This window comes from Aspergillus alliaceus (genome assembly GCF_009176365.1).
Source record: "Aspergillus alliaceus strain CBS 536.65 unplaced genomic scaffold BDW43scaffold_52, whole genome shotgun sequence".
Classification (NCBI taxonomy): Eukaryota; Fungi; Ascomycota; class Eurotiomycetes; order Eurotiales; family Aspergillaceae; genus Aspergillus; species Aspergillus alliaceus.
In genome coordinates, this window is record NW_022474735.1 from 1 (window position 1) to 21,442 (window position 21,442).

Below are 21,442 nucleotides of genomic sequence, written 5' to 3' on the forward strand. Positions count from 1 at the left end.
AAAAACATACAACAGCCGGGATTCGCTGGTGGTCACCCACCCAACTACTAACCGGCCGGCGTGTGGCTTAAGTACGGCTGAGCGGACGGGAAGCCCTGTTCTCCACACCCTGTGGTCGTATGTGTCTGTTTTTCAGATATCAGGGCCTATATAGTATGAGAGTAAGCAAGATAAACTGTGTCTTAGATGCAGGAGAATTAACTATTTTGTGATGATCAGCCACCAATAATCTGCTCCATACTATTATTATTATTAATCAAGTTTAACGTCCATATTGAGCCGTTGGCTATGACAGACACATGTGCCTAGGCAGTGGCCTATGTAGGCTTGTTAGGCCCGCTGGTTGGGCCAGGGTTTTCAGGTTGTGCAATCCAGCCCGTTGGGTTTGGGCCGGGTTAAGGTTATTAGTGGTGCTCCGACCACCCACCCGCCTTTCGCCAGTGGGTGGTCGTCAGCGGAACGCAATTTTCAACACAAAGCAAAAAAATAAAGCAATTCGTATTATCACCATTAAACGCCTGTCGAATCGATAAAATAAAGCTGATCAGCCGATTTCCCTGCCATTTCTGTGTATGAACCCGTAGAATTATTTTCTGTAGAGAGCCTACGTGGGAAGTGGCTGTAGGCCTCTTTATATATCTTATTCACTGTCTTTCTCTTATTTAACTCTTCTTTGGCCCTTCTATCAGCGAATAGAGCAATTTATGTCCTGTACAGCTAGTATACCACTATCTCTAAGACATTAAATCTCTTACTTAGTAATACAGCAGCAGTGAGATGCCTAAACAGCTTTAATTTACTGTGGTTCCTAGTATGAGATAGGACCACCTTATATATATATACCACCTAACAGGTTGACTACTTGAAAAGTAGTCAATTGCTGAGCTTTAAGCCTAGTGGTTAGGTGGCTGGCTAATGGAATCACATTACTACAGAATTAAATTCATTGTAAAGGATTACTCCTGGGATTAGCTATTCAATACGTAGGATCTTTCCACTAGGTAAAAAGATCCACTATGATCAACTCCGATCGGAGTTGATCTCCCAGGCGCGGTATATATAGTATTACAACTTGTTATCCTGCCTTAAGCCTAAGGTTTAACCGTGACACCCCGGTTCACTGCACGATAAGGTTATTCGCACTACAAAGTTATGTTTTATATATGAGAAATAGCTTTCTATCAAGCAGTTGGCAAACATGAGTTGTATAAGGTCTAAAGCAAAAGAGAAGGATCTTATGAACCTTATAGAGTTAAAGAAGTTTAACTGTTTTATAAGATATATAAATATCAAAGATAAGTATATATTTTTCTTTTTTTTATATGATTCTTGGTCTTCTCATGAAATTATTAAAGCTATTCAACTACAAGAATATCATTTATATAGTCTTTTTCTGACACAGCAGTATAAGAGTCCGGTAGCTCTTTATTATACCATGATTCCATAAACTTCTTGTCTTTAAAGATAAAAGCAGCTTTATAATCCAGCTATCTGTAGCTATATATTCAAGCGCAGGGATATTCCCTGAATATTCTGATTTAGTAAGATCAGGGACGCTTTCTTATGTGCTGAGCATTTTTTTGGTTTTTTCCACTGCCTGGTTAAAAGCTATATTTATCAAAGTTGTATATAAGGCAAGCGGGAACTGCTTTAAACAAGTTTATAAGCTGATTATACCAGAATTAAAGCTATTTAATATTCTCTATATTTAAGCGCTTCTTCTTCTTCTTTGCTTTTTGAATTACAGGACTTAATTTAAGCTCAGGAGTAAGCTGTTTAGTAAAATGATAAGCCCATAATCTACTAACACACTTCCATTTAATTAGTGTATACGCCCCAAAGCTTGCAGCCGATGTAACCTTCTGCCAGGATCAAACGAGCTCAGAGGGCCCCAGCTATTGCTCAAATTTGTTATTCATACATCCACTGATCAATAGAAAGCCCGCTAGACGGCTCGTTTCTAATTTGATTCCGAACAAACTTCGGAGTTACCTTGTCATTGCTCATGCGAAATGAGGGTTCCGCTCCTCGGTGGGACAATAGAGATGGATCCATTATATCTGCCAAGATCGGCTATCACGGGGGAGAAAGAAAGCACAGTGCTGAAATGGGTCACAGACTAAGAAAGGTACCATGCGATAACGACTGCGTTTGCTTCATATTTCTCGCTTACCTGGCATGGGGAAGAGCAGGACAAGAGAGCAAACACTGTATTTTCAACCACACTCACGGCAAAACATTGCCCCGGACCATTCCTAGCAATCGCAACACTATGGCCGGTTTACATGTGTTTCTATCCCTGGTATTGGTGCTTTCAGCATGGGCAAACACCTGGCACTTTGCATTTGCCCAAGCCAATTCACCCAGAGATATCACAGACATGTTTCATATTAGCTTCGATCCAAGCATCCCAGGTAACTGTGCTGCCCATGGCAAAGATAAATTGGACCAGATCGATGAGGATGCCTTTGTGTTGTCCGAGGCTGGCCTTCAGGCAGTTATAGACATTACACGCAAAAATTCAAAGACGAGACAAGAGGCGGGTAGACTGGTGACCGTTCTTTTCCAAAACCCGTCAGAGGAGGAATAGAGTTCAGTGCGAAGTAAGTTGAAAGCGTCACAAATAACACTTAGAATGGGAACTGACAATGGCTGGTAGACAGATTCGAAGCTGTCAATAACTTTTTCAAAGAGGCAGTACCGATTCTCCACGATAGATCTCATAAAAAGCCTTACCTTTTTTGCGGCGATTCGTGGAGAATCCGTGAGGTCATGAGTAGCCAAATGAGGGACGCAAAGGGCGAGCTTATGAAAGATGAAGAAGGCTCTCCGTACCTTATTAAGGATGACAAACAGATGAAGAAGCGTCAAAAGGCCGCAAAGGAGGATTGGGGATTCCAAAAGTTGCGCTCTATCTATCCGGTATATTCCCTCATGCAGGAGAGATGATTAACGGCACACCATACTCAACAAGCGCTGACAGGCTGTCCTTAGTACTGGTGTCCTGGGCTTAAAAGCTATATATTCGACAAGAAATATGCTAAAGATCCCACAGAAGGCCCGTGCAGCACTGGTTCATCGGTCTCTGGATATACTGTCTTTGAGTTGAAGACGGGTATCGGCGCCATTACCCTCTGCGATAAAGCTTTCAACGGTGACAGGTTACGCACAGTTAACATTAAACCCTTCGCTGATAGTGACTTGGACAATGACGAAAAACCTCCCAAACAAAGTACGACCATAGAGGAGGTGTCCCCTAGGGCGACAACTTTGTACCACGAGCTCTTTCATCTCTTGTGGACAAAGTTAATGGATCCTGAGAATGGAGAGGAGTATGATTTTAAGCGGATGACTAGTGTAGTGCGGCGTTCAGTCGGAAAAGGGGAGGATAAAAAACGGGAGACTTTTTCCAAGGGACAGGCCATGAAAAATCCGCATAACTATGTTTACACCGCGTATGGATACTCCCCTCTCTGTGAACTGACTCTCTGTTAGCGCTAACAACACGTATTTAGTATTGGATACGACTATACACAGAATGTGAATCATGTGCTAAAGGATCATGAGGGTCCTGGGGAGGATCTAGTGGTACCAATTGAATTTTACACTGGTTGGGCTACATATCATGTTTAGTATCTCTCCTCACCAAGGCAGTGACTGTGGAATCTATGTCCAGTGGCGCTGATTTAAACTATCGCACGAGGAATGAGAGGCACTATCCAAAATATTAATCCTCGGGATAAGCACCTTCAATTCTCCTATCACTATCTATAGTCTCCGTTATATCAATGTATGTATTACGTTGGTTACTTGTTAAGACTATGGAAATTGTCTGTATATTCAGTCTCCACATAATATCCAGATACGTCCTCTATGGAGTCTATTGCCGTGATAACTAGGAGAGACTGTCTGAGTCTGTTCTCAAACCGACAATTAGCTACTTTACCCGTAAATTAGGGATACTACTCATGCTTAGCGTAGTACTGATTAAGAATCTAATATAACTCTTGCTTAAATGTAGAGAGTGGGATACCGCCGTCGAGAGTCATACCACTCAATATCGTCCTCACTCAAAAAGCTATACCATTTTAGGAGATAGTCAGACGCATCGACAAGAGCAGCGATTGACCACAGTCCCATATCGACCATTCTTTGCTCCTCCCAAATAGCGAAGCCATATTTAAGATACGCCCCTGACCTGATATATTGACCTGGGCCAGCCTTGGGATTACCGGACATATAACGCCAAAATTGAACACCAATCGTTTCTCCATGGAGTGTTCGCCACTCCTCCCCCTTTGGAACCAGTTCAAGATACTGAATTGGGAGAGGCATCGCGGGTATGATATCTGGATCACTTGGAGGTCTCCGTGCAGCTATTACTTTCTCTTTAGGCTCTATCCTTGAAATAAAACGGTAGTTTAATCACTTACTGTCAGTCTCGTCGCTCTCCGACTCATCACTCTCCGATTCACTACTCTCAAGCTCATTGCGCTGCGATTCGTCACTCTCAGACTCGTTTCTCGCACGGCCGTTACTCTCGGGTTCCTCCCCCTCTGACTGATCACTGGAGCGATTCCTATAGCGTACTTCGTTGTCTGAATCATAATCCCAAGGTGTTCTCCGCTCTGAAATTTGCCTCGTCCATTTGGTGGGTGGGTCAGCAGGATCCCAGCCTTGATTCACAGCCCATAAAGATGGAGGCGGCTGACACGTCCAGCCGAACTCCATGGCCTCTGGAAGCTTGGGCAGCTGAAATAACTGTCCAGTATCGCGTGAAAAGTCATCCTCGGAGCCTTCTGGATTTATTTCCTCGTAAATATACCGTAATGCAGTTCTAGCCTGAAAAATTGGAGTGAGTGGTACAAATTGCTGGTAAGGACCGTGAATTCTTAATTTTTTAAGCTCTCTTGGCGACCAGTCTAAATTTCCCTTGTGTCCCTCTGTTTTGAGTGCATTAAAAAATAATACACGCCAGAATGACAGAATAGTTCGTTGCTCTTCTGTCCATGTGGGAAATCTGAATCCCATGGGATATTCTTTTAGGCCGAGCGGACTCTCCAGGCAGCGCTGAAGGCATCTGTCAATACAGAGATGTGCCAGAACATGGATTTTGTGAGCTAGTTTCACAAAGCTCCGTAACTGTTCAGGAGTTGAAATAATCTTTGTACAGAGCTGGGATGCATCCACCCTGCTACGCCGTGCCTGAACATAACTGGAATAGGAATACGTGCCGGTGCGGATGGCAAGAACCTGACGCATATGAACTCGCGTCTGGACTGGCACGGTCGAGTTCAATACAGCATTAACTATCTCTGGCGCCCTTGTATTAAAGACAGCTAGTATCCGCGATGATGTGTTAAGTAGACTCCAGAGAGCAGAAAAGTCCGGACATCTTTGGAAGACTTCATAGAGTAGCTCAGCCGGCAGTTGGGATAGGCAACCCCGACTGGTACGGTTGGAGGCATCGGCCATCTTAGACGGACCAGAACAACTTGCTAGATTGATGAAATACTGATCTAACCCCTTGCATAGTCTCTAAGATAGTTTGCCTGGGATTCAGAGAGTAGTACAAATATTGGGATCGCCCTCTAGTGAAGTCAGTGAAGTATGAGATGACTCAAGAATCCAAGCAATATTACCCCTCATTTCTTAAGTGCTCCTCACGTGTTTCTCTAAAGATACACTAATCTGTTTCTTAGTCGGGTCTGTTCAGGGCCCCGCCGATATTTGGGGTCGCTAAAGTAGCGATGGACTGCGCTAAGAGCAGATCCTAGTCAGTTAGTTCGCGCGTCTGACGGAAGCTATTGGAAGATATGATGCCCGGGGCCTCGGATTCGTCCCACTTGGTTTGACATGATCGAAGAATTTGAAAATCCCATTCCCTGAGGCTGTATAACGCTAGGTAGTATTGCTAATGTAATCGTAACTTCCAAGCACGACCATTGACACTGGTATGCCACTATCTTAGGGTACTCCGAGCCATCCTAAAAACATAATAAAGTACCAACTTCATTTTCCTCAATACCGCATAATATACCAAGAAAGGAAGGTAGCAACACTTGTCGCCGAGGGCTAGCGGACTACTACTGCCATCTTTGACCTTTGAGCGATATTCATCCTTTGTGATACTGACACCGGCATTTGTCTAAAACTGGCCAAGCATCTGATCACGTTTCCTCGTCCATGTAGTCTTGGATGCCACTTGATTTGCGCAAGCATGCATCCACCGCTGTGCTCTTTTTGGTTCTACCCTCTTTACTAGGGTGTTCTCGTTTCGCATGCTCTAGTTCCATTCTTCGAGAGCCAGAAAGAAACTGGCATCCTAGCCATACCAAAGGAGCTTCTAGCTTCTCCCCAACACCGGGGCAAACTCATCTGTTTAATGGCAACGTCACAGCTACCTCTTCTTTTAATATATTGCTTCCGTGAGATCTCCACTCCTCAAGCGCCCAGCAAAACATGTTAGACCATAGTCTTGAGAAAAATATAAAGAGCGAGGCGACTGCCATAAGCGGGTTTCTTTCATGTTCACTATCCACTACAGGTTGATTCAATCTTCTCAGATCGCGATCTAATTTCTATAACTTCCTTTCTAAGCAAGATAAAGACCGCTGCAGTTATCTTAGTCCTCCTCAACACAGCTATCGTGTCAGCAGTTCCAATCGCTACAGAAGATATTGTTTCCCGTGGTGACAGTGGATGTACCGCATAGTGAGTACTCTATCATTGTATTGAGGCTGTCTTGGATCACCCCCTTAACAAAAACTCTAGCGCTAACCCGCGCTGCGGTGTTGTTGGGACTTTCTGTCAATGCAAGGACGGTAAGAGGGCCTTGTTAACACAAGCCTTGGAACATACTTATTCAGTTAAAGGCCTCTTCTATCAGTTCAATGAGGACACAATGAACTGCCAGCCCCCATGGGCTCTTATTGGTCCCAAGTCTTCTCTTCCTGGATGGTGGTGTTAGAGGGACACTGGGGATGTTATGAGGAATCCTTTTGATGAACAAAAAATCGTGTGTTAGCTTATACACTGATAGACTGTCATGGCTCGGCAATTCGCCGAGTGTGTATGATCTATGTCATATCGGTTGAACTAGATTCTATGAAACTGTTCCAGCTTTCTACTCTCACTCTTGTCTCTGAACCACCTGTATCCGGGTAGAATTTCGCACTTAGTAAATTTCCATGTCCTGTTGGATTTACCAGGCTTAGCTCATAGGATCCAGTAGGCATCACTGAGAACAACTAACAGTTTATAACTAGCATATACTGTTGCTATATATTCCGTTTGTACATTACGACGACCTTTTCTTCAATTATATTAGTTTATTAGGAAGGCCACAAATAGTCTTGGCGTAGAGCCCGACAATTGTCAGCTAAGCTTTGCTTAGCGAATTGGAGAAATCAGGCGACCCTTGATGTTATGTGATTGAAGTTGATGCAGTTCTGGTCCGGGAGATCCGTATTATTTTAGGCGAAATTTGGTTTCTACAGGGTCTACGGGGAAAAACATGGAATATTAAGTGGGAGAAACATTGGCCTACTATGGCAAGTGCTCGTTGGGTTTTCAAATAAATCATTAGTGGCATTTTTTTTTTGAATAGCGTATATCTATATACTCCAACTTCTAAGGTCAAAGCTGAGTAGTGTTCACCTATTTTTCCTAGGCTATATAGAAAGATACCCCTCTCATATTTGCCTCCAACATGTTGTATTCCACAAGACCTATCGAGACGCGGCTCTCGAACAACTTACCATCATTGAAAGAACCGGAACTTTAGATCGTTAGAAGAACAGGAAGAACAGAGTCTGTATAGCCATATGGAAGTAATAGGACCAAAAATCACACTAACAATGAAAGCACTAGCAAAAGCCAGATTTTATTTTATAGAATTTCTCATTTTAATAATATGCCCTCAAAATGAATTCCGCTTTAGTTTATCTTAGCATCCCTTTTGGATCCCAACTGAACCTCTTAGTATGGAGGCGTGTAATGCGCATACAGATATTTACCTTTCAATATGACCCGAACGTCACTTATGTTGATGAGACACATGCTAGCTATCAGATAGGACCTATTCAGGCAATAGTTGAGCAGTACTAGGGGCTAGGCTGAGAAAGGTTCGGTGTGACCGGGCACGCGGTCATTTGGATACTATATCCCAGTTCTCTGGTGAATTTTGATTATTAATGAGGCAGCGAAGCAAACTCTACCTGACCCTCCCAGTGTGGTCACAGAGCGACTTAATGGTGTTGTGGTTTACTATCCATGCTCTACCTGCTAAGGCCCCATGGTATCCTGGAATTGCGGCGTAGCCAGAGGGCTACAATAGTCATAGCGCGGTCGTATTGTAGGGACTTATGGTGGATATCTACAAGTAAAATTATTCATGAAAAGCGAAAATAACCTGCAGCAATCGTGGGGTTACATCTATAGGCCGGTGGACAATATTGATTGTGCCTTGGCAGCTAGTGTATGTACTCTTGGCAACGAACGCTTACCCTGGAGGCTAGACTTGCATTCAAAAGTTCCGCAAGAGAACTCCGCGATCCGCGATAGGGCTTAATTGTCCGTTGACTTTCGAGCCTCCAGTACGTGCATTTCACTTAAGCATCAATGTAACATATTAAATAGTACGGGTTGACAGTCGCAGACACATAGGCCTTAGGCCCCATCACAGACAGATGGATGCATGTCAAGGAACGAGATTTGGACGGCAGCAGTGCCGGGTGTACAACGCTTTGACATATAGCGGAGGTAGGGAAGCTCGAGTCGTTTGCCGCAGGAAAAATGACAGGGGTGCATTTATCATTATTAATATTCCGACCCGCTCATACTCTCTGCGGCGCCGTATCACGCTATTCCTCACTACCTGCGGCCCCTCAAGGCCGCTGTTAACAGAAAAATGAGAAAGTGTGGAAATAACGCAACTAGATATAGTGGAAATACTATATATATCATCCTAGAATTGTGGGACTATTTTATGTTATTTTTACTTTCTGACTAATCCAAACGTCTTTCTTAGTTAATAAGCTACTATCATAAGTAGTTAGCTTTCCTATATGAGGCCTTGCTTCCCAGGGCCCTATACGAATGGATGTCGTTGTTCCCCCAACATGATTTCCGTATAGGATCACACATTAAACCGCCTCTTGAGAACGAGTATCTTGAAAGGGGAAAAAACTGAAGGACGACCAGGTCGAGCGCCCCTATTTAACTTCACAAAAAATCCCACCGGGTTGTCTAGCTCACCCACTGGCTCACCCAGCTCACCCAGCTCACCCGCGCTCTCGACAACATCACCCAAATCACCCACACTCACCCTGCGACCTAGTGGCGCTCACCCATAAAGCAGCAACCTCCAAAGGGCACATATTCCAGTCGGCTGCGTTCAACAGGTGGCTTAAGTACGGCAGAGCGGACGGGAAGCCCTGTTCTCCACACCCTGTGGTCGTATGTATTTGCTTTTCAGATATCAGGGCCTATATAGTAAGAGAGTAAGCAAGATAAACTGCATCTTAGATGCAGGAGGAGAATTAGCTATTTCGTGATGACCAGCCACCAACAATCTCCTCCATATAGAAACCTACGGAAAATCGATCAAATATTCATATATCCTTATATATAGAGCACACATTTAGATTGGAGCAAGTAATCAAGCCTATTTCGTTATCGTTGCGAGTATCTAGGATCAGGCTAAATTACTAGGCAGAATGGACTTCTACATTTCTGTTAATATGTTATGTCATGCCCACGCTATGTCAATAGTTATAAAAGAATTACTCAAATCAGAAAGGGTTATAATCATGTTGATTCCACATAGCTTCTCAAAAACCTCTTGTATAGAGTATTCAGAAGTATCTTGCATGAAAACTAACCGAGACGATGTAGTATTAGCAGAAGAAAACAGAAACCGAAAATCCAGTCTCAACAAGAGTGTTTTGGGTTGTGGCTGGCTGTGGTGTGAAGGATGTAGATGCTAGTTCTTAGATTGAAGCAGCCACCGAGCTATGATCTGCCAACATGGATCTAGACTAATCTGTTTGCCTTGGCGGTTATCTTAGAAACGGCGGAACTCCGTGCCGTGGGCTGTGGATAGTTCGCCGCTAGAATTCTTCACGGGAGTAGCAATACACCATTAAGCTGGGATTCGGCAAATAAAGTTGTGGGTAGTTCAGATGGTGGGTTCCTAGTGTAACCATAGACATCCTATTGGGAAGCAGGATTCCGTATTATCTAGTAATCTAGCGCTGCATCCTAAGGCTCGCAATGAGGGAAGGATGAGGTCTGATTTTCTTGATCTAATTAATAGATATTAGACGTCATCATTCCGATGGTGAGCCTTAGAGGGTAAGTTTGACGGACACATCCTAATTTGAGTGCATTTGAGGTCTTAGGCAAACCAGTAATCAGACGCAGTGGATACCTTCCAAGGCGGTCGAGGTTGAACTTTCTATCGAAGGATTCACTAGTTCAAACGTTTGCACATTTCGAGCCCATTACACGACATGGCGGGATTCATGAATGATATTCCACAGTCTCAGAGCTGCGTCGACTACCAGAGAGGGCATACGTTTAAGGTTAGTTGCAGAACAGTTATTTAGATTATTATATTCACGCTGGAGAATTGTTGAAGGTTGTCGTTTCTGGCGCCTAATTCTTCAAACGTCTCACACTACTGAACAAGCGCTCCACTTTTCATCAGATAGTTAACGGGTCAGTAAATCACCTTATTTGCTGCCCGGTGGATCACAAACAGTTATCAAACACAGCCCACACAAGCAGATTGCCAATTACTTTCGAAGACACAGACAGTAGTAAACCACGGTGGGCAAAAGCCCATATCCCAACATTCCACACCATAAGATAAGTTCTTCTTGAGCTCAAGCATAGCTGATAATTATGAGAGCCAGATAGCGCACAAGGGAGTACAGCAAAAGAGGAAGGCTACAGGCGTACGTAGTAAAGGTTGGCCTTATTGGATTGGAAGTAGCGGTCGTAGGGCCACACGAAAAGAAAAGAATGTAACGTGGTAATTGCCTCAGAGCTTGACCACTAACTACCCTTGATGCGAGAGTAAGATGCTTGGCAAATGACCCATCAAAGCGTACCAGCTGGTTCAATGGTCTCTCTTCTGAAACGCCAAAGTTAGTTACCATATGGACTCGCCTTTCCGGGCCTGCTGGCATGCCACTGATCGTCATTGAGGTTCCATTCTTTGCGCGCTTGCGAGTGCGACGATGGGCTGATCCATTCATTTATCAACTCGTATTGCACATTATTGTACGAAATACCCCGTGTGTTGTCGTTGGCGATCAGAACAACCCCTAGTCAAGTATTAATACCTTGAAAAAGTTAATGTGACTCAAGATATGCGGTACCTTCTAAATTAAACTGCAGCCCTTCCAGGGCGTCAAAGATATGGCCATTATGGTAGGCATAAATCTTTAACACTTTCAAGTCCGTCAAGCTGACCTTCTCTGCCCCAAAGTAGTCTGCCGACTTCAACGAAATGGTCTGATGTGCATTAACGCTCGGGCTAATGTTGCCAGCGAAAACTGGAACTTTTCTCTTGTCGTTAACAGTAATGCTGATGGTGACATCAGAACTGGTTCCAGCCCAGTCTACATTAGCCAGCTTGAGGCTAATCAACAGAGTGTCGAATTCCGCTGGAAACTCCCTGGCACGGAGACAATGGCTTGGAGGCTTTCCAGCGTTGTTATCGCGTTCCATGAGAGCAAAGCGCGGTGAGAAGGATGCCTCCAACAATTGCATACCCTCATCCGGGAACGCAGAGTGGGCGTGGTTATACTCGTGCGATGGATTTAATGCAGGCCCTTGTATATCAATTGAAGTTGCAGTCTGGTCTTGTGACCATGCGTTGGACACCATCGTAAGGCCCAAGACCCCTATTCAACAGTTAGTCCTCACTACCAATAATGGTCCGTCCGAAGTGGGAATGTATTACAGAAGGAAGAAAGTACAGCTTTCATTTCGGAATTCCAGATAAGTTGAGGAGAAACTATAAAGTCCGGATGAAAGTGAACGTAGGTCAGCACTACTTGAGATCAGTCTGCACTGGCAAGACGCTTTTGGACTACAAATGGGCATATTTATAGTCCCTTCTGTGCTGGTTCTGGGCTTCGAAACAACCGTAAAGTCAATAGAATCCTTCAATACCACCCACCCACCATTGCTTATCCTTTGGATCCACTGAATAACCACTTTGGATGTCACGCCACGCCGGTACCTGGGTTATATGGAGCCTTCCTGCGTATACAAAATATTCGGTTGCCTGGATATTAAGGTGGTGGCACGGTCAAAAGGTTAGTCCAGAGCATTCCGTAGCATCAGATTGTGGTTTGATATGACTTGGCAGTTGACTGCGCTGGTGGAGATCAGGCTGTTCAAACCTTAAAAAGATACTACACCGGGCTATGCAAGTATAGCTTTTATTGAGACGGGTGAATATGGTACCTGCTGCTCCACTCTAGGACTTGCAGGATTTCTCAGGTTTACCAGCCAGCACAATGAACACGAGGATTGAAACCCAAGTTAGTAAAACATTATCTGTCCTTGTTTGCATCAAACGGGCTTGGACAGCGTCTGGGCAACATAATAGATGTACTGCGTGAGTGTGATAACGATGTTGAGCAGGAACATTGACTTCGTTTCATGGTTGGGTCGATAATTCTTGGGATGCCAATAGATAGTGGGACTCAGGATCATGAACCGTTTTCGATGGTCTAGAGCTCCGAGTGGGTACAATACACAGCGAATTTGAACCTACGATCGAATACTCCCATAACCAAGGATTCATTACTACCTTACTCTGCATATAAACCCCCTGGACATCCTTACGATAGTCACCTTCATCCGCTATCTATTAATCCAGTCATTCGGATCACATCGCACTGAACAGAGAGCCTATTCATTTCATTGCTACCACGTTGTACATGATTTCTTCTTACTATGAAGTCTTTCATAGGAGTCCAAGCCGCATTGCTTGTGCTGGCGGTGCAGAGTACTTCTGCGGCGCCTCAGCTCCCACCCAAAGAGACCCAGCTATCTGAGCCCACCGGACTCTCGCTGTATAAGCCTAATGTAGCCAAGACACTGTATGCAGTTGCAGCTATACCGGTAAGGTCTAAGCTACTCAGTGATTGTGCACCAAAGCCTGACTAATTTCCCTAACCAGGATGTGTCGCACAGAGACCTGGGAAAGCGTGCTGCTGCCAACCCATATTACAAAGGTAAAGGAATTGCTATTGATCTCCCTGATGATTGCCCAGCACCCGATGCCTCATGGTGGGCAAATGAAGAATCAAGAGAAGACGAAATAAAAAAAGATTCTGCCAAAACAGTAGACCCGCTTAAGGTGAGGATTACACAGGATTAGAGATGCCGCTCAAGTATCCTAGTTAACGAAAACAGGAATTCCTCGATGTCATAGAAGCACCATTTGAAGTGGTAGAAGACACTGTCAAGACGTTCCTGCAGGGAATCATGGATTTGGCGAAGGGCAACACCTGCGAAGGGGTGTCAGAAACGCTCATGCCGGTAGTCCACGCCATGATCAAAGAGTTCATCAAGGTATCCGATGAGACTGGCTTCAAATCTATTCTCAATGAGATCGGAGACGAGATAACGAAGTTTTTAAGCTATCCAGGCATACGAGAGGGGTGGAAGTTCCTCAACACGCGCTTGGAGGACATTCCAGTGATAGGATTGTGGTTCAAAACCGTCGGGAAGGCAGAGGGCTGGACCTACGAGCATCTGGTACCGAAATCCTTGCGGGATTCCCTTCAATCTTGTGCAGATGATGGCATCCGACATCCAACCCAGAACCCCCTTGGATTCTTATTGGCATTAGGCATTGACACAATAGAGCACCCAACCATTCTCGATGTCTTGTTGGCGATTCCAGGAGTGGGGGAGTTTGCCGAATCCATCAAGTTCGCTGAGGAAGCAGTAAAAGGAGCGGAAGACGCAGCCCAAATTGCAGAACGATTAAGCAACGTGGTTGCAAGCGATGGAGTAGCTTCTGATCTCGACAAGATAGCCAAATTGGCAGACAAAGCTGATGCTTCCGCAGACGCAGCAGAAGCCGCAGCAGGATCAGCTAAAGGCACCGAACAAGAGGCAAAAGCCTTGGAACAGGCTACAAAGGCCGATGAGGCATCCAAGGCTGCGGATAAAGCATTTTACGATGGAGAGAAGGAAGCCAAGAAGCTCTGCCCACGTGGTATAACTTCCTCCCTGATGTCTTGGTGGTGCTCGCCGGCCGAGCAGGCTCCAGCAGAAGAGGCGCCCACGGATAATGCTGCCCGGAGCCGGGCTCGTAGGAATAGGAAGAAGAGAAGAAATAGGAGGATCAACAAGAAGGCAGAACCGGAGTCTGAGCCAGAAACACAGCCGGAGACGGAATCAGAATCAGAGCCAGAACCGACTAAGCCCCAGGGACAGCCTAAACCACAGGATAGACCCCAGGACAAGCCACAGAAACAGCCCGAACCCGAGCCCGAGTTCTTGAAGAACACACCGTTCTCACGGAGGAACGTTGAAAGATCGATAGAGCGGGGAACGTCTTCCCTGAAGGATGGTACTACTTATGTTGCAAAGGATGGAAATAACAGTAAGAGTCACCCCTCCTCGACGATGTTGCTGTGTTCTTATGAATGTTCTCAAAAGAATTTCCACATCACTTTTCCAATTTTGAAAATATCGACTTTGAGCTACCAAACCCAGGGGAGTTCAACATGAGAGACCTTCAGGAATTCCCCTTGACCAAAACTGTCTTCAACACGGGCATGCAGCCTGACCTTTACCGCACGGTGTAGGTTTCTACCGACCAACCTTCAGGTATTGCTAAGTGGCTGACCTCAGGATCACAGATTTGCAAAACGGACTGCAACTGGTGAGTGGGAAGCCATTGGAATTATCCGACATCAGGTGGGTGGAAACACCGGAAAGTTCCTTAAAGTGGGTACTTTTGAGGATGTATGTATATTCTCAGGAAGCTGTGTCTGGCAATGTGCTAACCGAAGGATTAGGTTGGGAAAATCATTCGCAGTAAGTATTTGGCCTTAATATTGTAGGGATTCTTCCTACACAGGGGCCGATGTTGACAGGTCAATAGAGATTCCACCGAAGGCTTAGCCATCTCCTAAATAGATGAGTATGGCTACGGTGCGTGCTGACACAGGTGATTGCGGAACGTCCAAAGTTACAAGCGTACGGGACATGGAAAGTGGTATAGACTAGCAGATTGAGTGTTAGGGTATTGCCATCGGTTGGGTGGCTAAACGTGGTTGCTTTTCTTCTCGCTCTCAGCTGAGACTGCCATTTCTTCTAACTAAGTAGTAGACGCAGTTTTTGTAGGATCGTACAAATGTTAGAGCCGCGTCGGCAGTTGAAATTCATTCTTTCTGTCCTTCCCAGTCCCCCTTTTAATTGCACGGAGTGAGGCGTCAGGGAAATATCGTACATAGGTGCAAGGGGACCACGTCTGCAATGTGTGGGTAACGGAACTACCAGAGTTTGAACTAGAGCAGAATATTAGGTGGCCAAGCGTGGTACTCTCGTTGGATTTGTCAAAAACGTGCCAAGAAGAGTCGAGATCCGGCCTATCTTGGCCTTTGGCCTGGACCAGGCTAGGCAACGATGCCCTAATCCTCCTGTTTCAGAATAATCTGATAACATACCATTTAAGGTTGAGACCGGTCTATCATTCAGCCTTTCGGTTAATTTCCGCAGGCGGAGTAATCTGATCAGATAGTATATATGCTGATGTAACCCAAGAAAGAGTACGAATGGTGCTCTTAGAATCATGGTAGAGTAGCATTGAGCATTAGCACTAAATCTACCTTTAAGCCACCCTCGTAGATTTCCTCGGAGGCTTCTAATCCCTGTAGCTAACTATGCTCTAGGTACAACAGCTCAATAGCTATCTTATACAAACCTAGTCTGTGATATCTAGTCTTTATGCCGTTGTCATCAGGTATCAAAACAATTTCAGGCAGTTGTCAGCCCTGCCTCGCAGAAAAGCAAGTAGCAAATAGATCTTGTCCGCCAAAGTCTAGCGAAGCAAGGCAACGCCATATGGTGGCATGGCATGGCATGTAGCCTGATTGTGTTCTTTTTCGCTCCATTAACGTTTGTCAGCCAGCAAATCTGGATAGCATATTTTAAGCGCTAGTCTATCCTATAATCGAACATTGGCTCAAGTACTTCGGGAAAACATTATTCACTTACATCTCGATCGGCTTCAAGTTGATGAACAAATGTAAGCGCGTGCTGCAATATCCGATCTGAAGTCGTCGGGCCTTTAACGGATGACACGTTTGAATTATATCCCCAAACTAGGATACGTGCATTCTGGATATATTTTGGTAAGAAGTCCGAGTGGCTTAACCAAAAATATTTTCCGGGCTTGCTGTCCATGTTCCTATGGAGTGGTCATTGAGACCGTGGACAGCAACAATGCTTCGTGATACGCACTGTCAGAGACATTACAGTGAAAAGATATAAGAATAGGACATACCTTACTTCACTTCTCCACTTCTGCACCTGCGTCTGCTGGGCGATGCAGCGCCTGAATGCCAAGGATGATCTGCGAGGGATTCATCCTTATTTCTCCCCATGGGTGTGCGTCGATTACTCCCCTTCGATGAAGAGTCTTAAACATAGCTAGAGTACGCCAGATGCTTCCTACGAAGGAGAAAGTCAAGCTCTCGAAATGCGAATATATGAGCCAAAACCTTCCTGTCCCCGCATAGTATCACGGGTTTGGATAGACCTGTCTAGAGCTTGTGCCCCTGTTACCGGGCATCGCTAGAAGCGTGAGAATCTTCCTTCTATCTGTCCCTCAAATCACCGAGGCTTAGCTGGCTGCCCCATCTTATGATCAGAACCTAGCAACGCAACGACCGGTAAGCCCGCCGACCATAAGACCCGGGCAGATGAAGATCGTATAAAGCACTTAGGCAGGGACTTACTATCCGATCCTCAAATGTTTGTTGAAAGTAATTGGTATCCTACTATTGCCCTTTGTTGCGCAAAATAAATTTCACCTACAACATTCGGTGCGGCTAACATCACCATCAGCGTCATTCCTCGGTACTTGAGGGGCATTGGAGCTCACTTATACCTGCGGGAGCAAAACCAAACGCCATAAAAATGCCCACGGCTAGTAAACTGGTATATGATGTAGCCTATAGGCGTAGGAAGTAGTATGGCCATAAACAGGTTGTATTCTTCTCTAGATACCATCGACCCACCACGCCCTTGAATTTAGTTAAGAATATCTCACAATAGTTATAGTTCAACGCTACCGAGTAGTTGCACCCAACGTAGTCATACCATACATGTATCTTATTGCCGTCGTTGTTTTCTATTCTACAGTGCCTGTAAAGCATTCCATTCTTTTTTCCTATTGATAATACTATACATGTGTTCAAATTAGGAGAAGAAAGAGCTAGGGAGATTGTCAAAGAGCATAGGACTGAAGCGTATACCACTCTGGTGATACTCTGTTCCTTCGACAAACAGCAAAAAGTGGTATTAACCGTCTCAGGGGATCTGCGACTATTTTGTCGAGGGATGCCCGGGATGTCGGGTACATGGTACCTCTAGTCTCCACACTTAAACCCCGGAAGACGAAGGATCTTTTTATTTGCGGAGTTTATCTAGAGCTCGGGTAGGGTTCAGGCACCACTTCCAGCGCGCTGCTATGCAACACTGGCGGATCCCGCCGAATCTTGTGAAATTGCTCTCTGCTATTGCCCTTCTTACGGAAGTATTGGCACTTCCTAGTCACTCCAGGTACCTTGACACAGTCGCCGACTATGGTCAATACTAATAAATGAGAAATCAAAAGTCACGAGAAAGGTAGTCGATAGACGTCGACATTGCCTTATATGTAGCAGCAACAAAGAGTCAAGCATCTGCGTGCCCCTTGAGCTCGTGGTATCGAGGTCTTTTGAAGGCCACTCATGTACATGCTTATGTGGTCTCTGTTAACTAGAAGTTGAAATGAAGGCAAATGTACACAGGGGAAGATTTTGCAAAGATCGTGTACGGAATCTCTCATCTTATGTCTCAGAACTTCGTCTAGTCGTGGCCTAATCGGCAGGTTGCTTGTAATTTCAGGTACGCCGGGCTGGATAGAACCCTTGCCGTTTCCATTATGTGTCATCGATCATTTGAGTAGCACAATCCAAGATGTGTTCACACGAAGCAGCATAGTCTTCGACTTGTTCGCGAATAGAATATCTGATAAAAGAGCTAGACCACTGCTGACTCAGCGGAAGTAGGAATCGAAGTTCCGCCCATTACCCCACCATAGGCTTCGTTAGCACGCTTGCTAAAAGAGAAAATCTTAGTCGCAAAAGCCTCTGCTGATATGATATTAAATTCTTCAATTCTTTACGGAGTAACCAAAAGTCCAAGCCATGGTAAATCAAGTCTAAAACCTCAGAGGTTAAAGTTTGCCTTGAACCCTGTTCGACTCTATCTAGATAAACTATACGGTTCAAACGGACAGGAATAAATAGATTGAACGAGAACTGCCTCTTCTAGCGATGATTTATTCCTGTCTACGAATATAGTAATATAAGACTCTGGCTGAATTGGCGGGTCCTGGGTTACTGGTTCCGAGACTGCAGGCTTTTTGATAGCGTAGTACATAGTTACGTATCAAAACTCAGCCACCCCTACTCAAAACAGTCACACATGAAGATCACATCCACACTTGGTATAATTTTCGATAAATAAACGCTTACTATGGAACAACAATCTATAGAGACTAGTTTCACACAGGTTGGCACGACCTACCGGATTGAGGCTAATTCCGAGCACTCCGGAGATGCACAGGGTGAAGATGCATTCTGCAAGATATATAAAGACCGTGTAGCTCTGCGGTCTTTCATACCAGCATCCGGTCCAGCAAGTCAAATCAACAGTTCGAATCACCACAGCGAGGAACCCAAGCAGCAACAATGGGAACTCCAGCAGCTTCTACAATTAGGAATCAGTACCCCCTTACTGGGCTGTCTATTCTTATTGCTGGTGGTGGCATTGGTGGCCTCACGTTTGCGATTGAAGGATATCGCAAAGGCCATGATGTCTGCATCATTGAGAAGCGTCCCAACTTTCAAGGCTACGGTGAGCAACTAACCTGGCATTCTGCAATCGGAGTTCTAATGAAGGAATGACAACAGGCGACCTTCTCTTGATAGAATGTAACGCCCTTCATAGCATCAAGAAGTGGCCTGGCTTCTTCGAGAAGCTAAAGGCCATCTCGTATAAGTCCGAGCGAAACATCAAGAAGTACGACGGAACATGGATTGGAAGCTGGCCTCTAGGTGACGGAGAAAATGAATCCTTGGCTTTCAACCGTTCTGAGCTTCATGGTGCGCTCTGGGAGTATGTTTGTGAGTTGGGTATTCAAGTGACTTTCTCGACTACCGTGGAGGATTACTTTGAGACGGACAACGAAGGAGGTGTCATCCTTGATGATGGTCGGAAGCTCACAGCAGACATAGTCGTTGCTGCTGATGGAGTTGGCTCGAAAGCATGGTCCTTGGTCCTAGGAAAGAAAGACTTTCCTATTAGCTCGGGATTTGCTTGTTATAGGGCGACCTTCCCCACTGGGCCAGCGTTAGAGAACCCAATAATTGCTAAAGAGTTTGAGGGTTACGTCGATCGTGCTTCGATCCATGCCGGCCCTGGAGCACATGTGGCTGTGGGGAAGACCTCCAGGCAGATCTGCTATATGATGACACACAGGGTATGGCAGTCCGATCCGCAGCATTACTATTTCATACACTAACTAACAACTGCGCCAATCTAGGATGATCACAACGCCGAAGAAGACTGGGACAAGACCGTGCCTACAGATAAAGCCTTGGAATACATTAAAGGGTGGGAGCCCTTCCTGACGGAGCTCATTAAAGCCACACCTGGTAACCGTTGTACGGACTGGAAGTTGCTGTGGCGCAACCCTCAACCCACGTGGGCGTCGCCTAAGGCTCGAGTCATTCAGCTTGGGGACTCTGCACACTCTTTTCTACCAACCTCGGGTAGTGGAGCTGCCATGGCCATGGAAGACGCATACTCTCTGGCAACATGTCTGCAGCTAGGCGGAAAGTCTAACTTTGCCTTAGCCATAAGAGTCCATAACCATCTGAGGTATGTCTTGAAAGATCGCCTAGCTCGAAACAGACATTGTACTTAACACGCCTACACAGGTTTGAACGAGTGTCATGTGCTCAAAAGATGGGATTCCACCACCGGGAAAAGTACCACAACACTGACTGGGACGAGGTGGCAAAGAACCCCGATCTATTCAGTAAGACTACTGCTACCTGGATTATGCGCCATAACCCTGAGGAGTATGCCTACGAAAACTACGGCAAGGTTGCAAATCATATCCTCACCGGGGCTGCCTTCCGGAACACAAATGTCCCTCCCGGCTATACATACAAGCCTTGGACTGTCAAGGAGCTCATGGACGCTTCCGACAGGCATGAGCCTGTGGTTGATGAAGGTGATTGGTCATGATCGACTTCCTTTACACTGGGTTTACATTTCCTGTAGGTGCCTGGAGAGCTATGTCTAAGCTCACTTGTTGATCGTATAGCTGATTATATAGAAGTTTATATGCAGTTGCTGGCGCGTTCTTTAGAAGGGTTAATTTGTCTTAGGAAGCTCATACAAAATCAACTGCATAGAGAGCCCATCTTAGGTACATTTTGAGCATTTAAGACGATACGCGTTACTTTTCATCGAGATCTTTCAGACTAGAAATTAAAAACGGGTATTTGGATTACACATGGATGGTGAACCTATGACAGAGTAAGTTATGGAGGCCCAAATTGATTCACATCACTCGGGGGATATTATGTCTTGCCGGCGACATGACTTGAAAATTAAGACACATCCTACTACTGCGCTTTCCGCCTGCCCGAATTTTTGAGACAGAGCTCATAATGTGGTGTCTACAATCTTGGTAGTTATCAAATATTTCCAAGTTATTGTAAAACCATTGTAATAATGAGGCAACGCAATTCGCTAAACGCCCTTTCCCATGATGGTTGCACTAAAGAATGTTCCTTGCTGTATGAGTAATGGCCTGAGGCGCAAGAAGGCCATGGCCTTTCTTTCCGATCGACCAGGGAGGTAGTAAAGTAAATACATGAGTGAACGTGAATTGAACCTCTGTTCCTTCAAGCTAGTTGGAAGCGGCTCTAGAATATTTATGACTACGGACTCTGTGCGATCAAGGAGTCCGATTCGGGCTGCGGCCATCTCTACACAATTTGGGTTCATTCTTCAGATCAACAAGAACGAGCTTCTCAGACTAAGGCATTTTGTGGTGTTTACGAGTGCTTTCTTTCGTCAAAGCAGGAGAATAGTGGGTGCCTACACTGACGCC

General features: G+C 45.2%; 5 protein-coding genes across 5 annotated transcripts; 3 read left to right on the top strand and 2 right to left on the bottom strand.

The window, feature by feature from the left end:
- Positions 1-2,272: 2,272 nt before the first annotated feature.
- On the top strand, positions 2,273-3,633 carry BDW43DRAFT_314845 (uncharacterized protein; the record flags this gene model as incomplete). Its single annotated transcript, XM_032047921.1, has 4 exons — positions 2,273-2,574; positions 2,664-2,922; positions 2,995-3,455; positions 3,516-3,633. 4 exons carry the CDS (start codon positions 2,273-2,275, stop codon positions 3,631-3,633), a joined length of 1,140 nt encoding a protein of 379 aa, XP_031896290.1.
- A 302-nt stretch (positions 3,634-3,935) lies between these two features.
- Positions 3,936-5,644, bottom strand: BDW43DRAFT_288045 (uncharacterized protein). The gene is made up of 2 exons (XM_032043232.1): positions 4,434-5,644; positions 3,936-4,376 (listed from the first exon to the last, which is right to left on the bottom strand). Exons 1-2 carry the CDS (start codon positions 5,473-5,475, stop codon positions 4,012-4,014), a joined length of 1,407 nt encoding a protein of 468 aa, XP_031896291.1. The 5' UTR covers positions 5,476-5,644; the 3' UTR covers positions 3,936-4,011.
- A 5,233-nt stretch (positions 5,645-10,877) lies between these two features.
- On the bottom strand, positions 10,878-12,058 carry BDW43DRAFT_187574 (uncharacterized protein). The gene is made up of 3 exons (XM_032038969.1): positions 11,975-12,058; positions 11,388-11,915; positions 10,878-11,333 (listed from the first exon to the last, which is right to left on the bottom strand). Exons 1-3 carry the CDS (start codon positions 11,997-11,999, stop codon positions 11,155-11,157), a joined length of 732 nt encoding a protein of 243 aa, XP_031896292.1. The 5' UTR covers positions 12,000-12,058; the 3' UTR covers positions 10,878-11,154.
- A 920-nt stretch (positions 12,059-12,978) lies between these two features.
- On the top strand, positions 12,979-15,165 carry BDW43DRAFT_314848 (uncharacterized protein; the record flags this gene model as incomplete). The annotated part of the gene is made up of 7 exons (XM_032047922.1): positions 12,979-13,146; positions 13,205-13,384; positions 13,441-14,641; positions 14,698-14,842; positions 14,901-15,006; positions 15,060-15,078; positions 15,146-15,165. The coding sequence occupies 7 exons, from the start codon at positions 12,979-12,981 to the stop codon at positions 15,163-15,165; spliced, it is 1,839 nt and encodes a 612-aa protein (XP_031896293.1).
- A 3,839-nt stretch (positions 15,166-19,004) lies between these two features.
- On the top strand, positions 19,005-20,568 carry BDW43DRAFT_303050 (FAD-dependent oxidoreductase; the record flags this gene model as incomplete). The annotated part of the gene is made up of 4 exons (XM_032045360.1): positions 19,005-19,170; positions 19,227-19,744; positions 19,859-20,196; positions 20,256-20,568. The coding sequence occupies 4 exons, from the start codon at positions 19,005-19,007 to the stop codon at positions 20,566-20,568; spliced, it is 1,335 nt and encodes a 444-aa protein (XP_031896294.1).
- Positions 20,569-21,442: the final 874 nt, after the last annotated feature.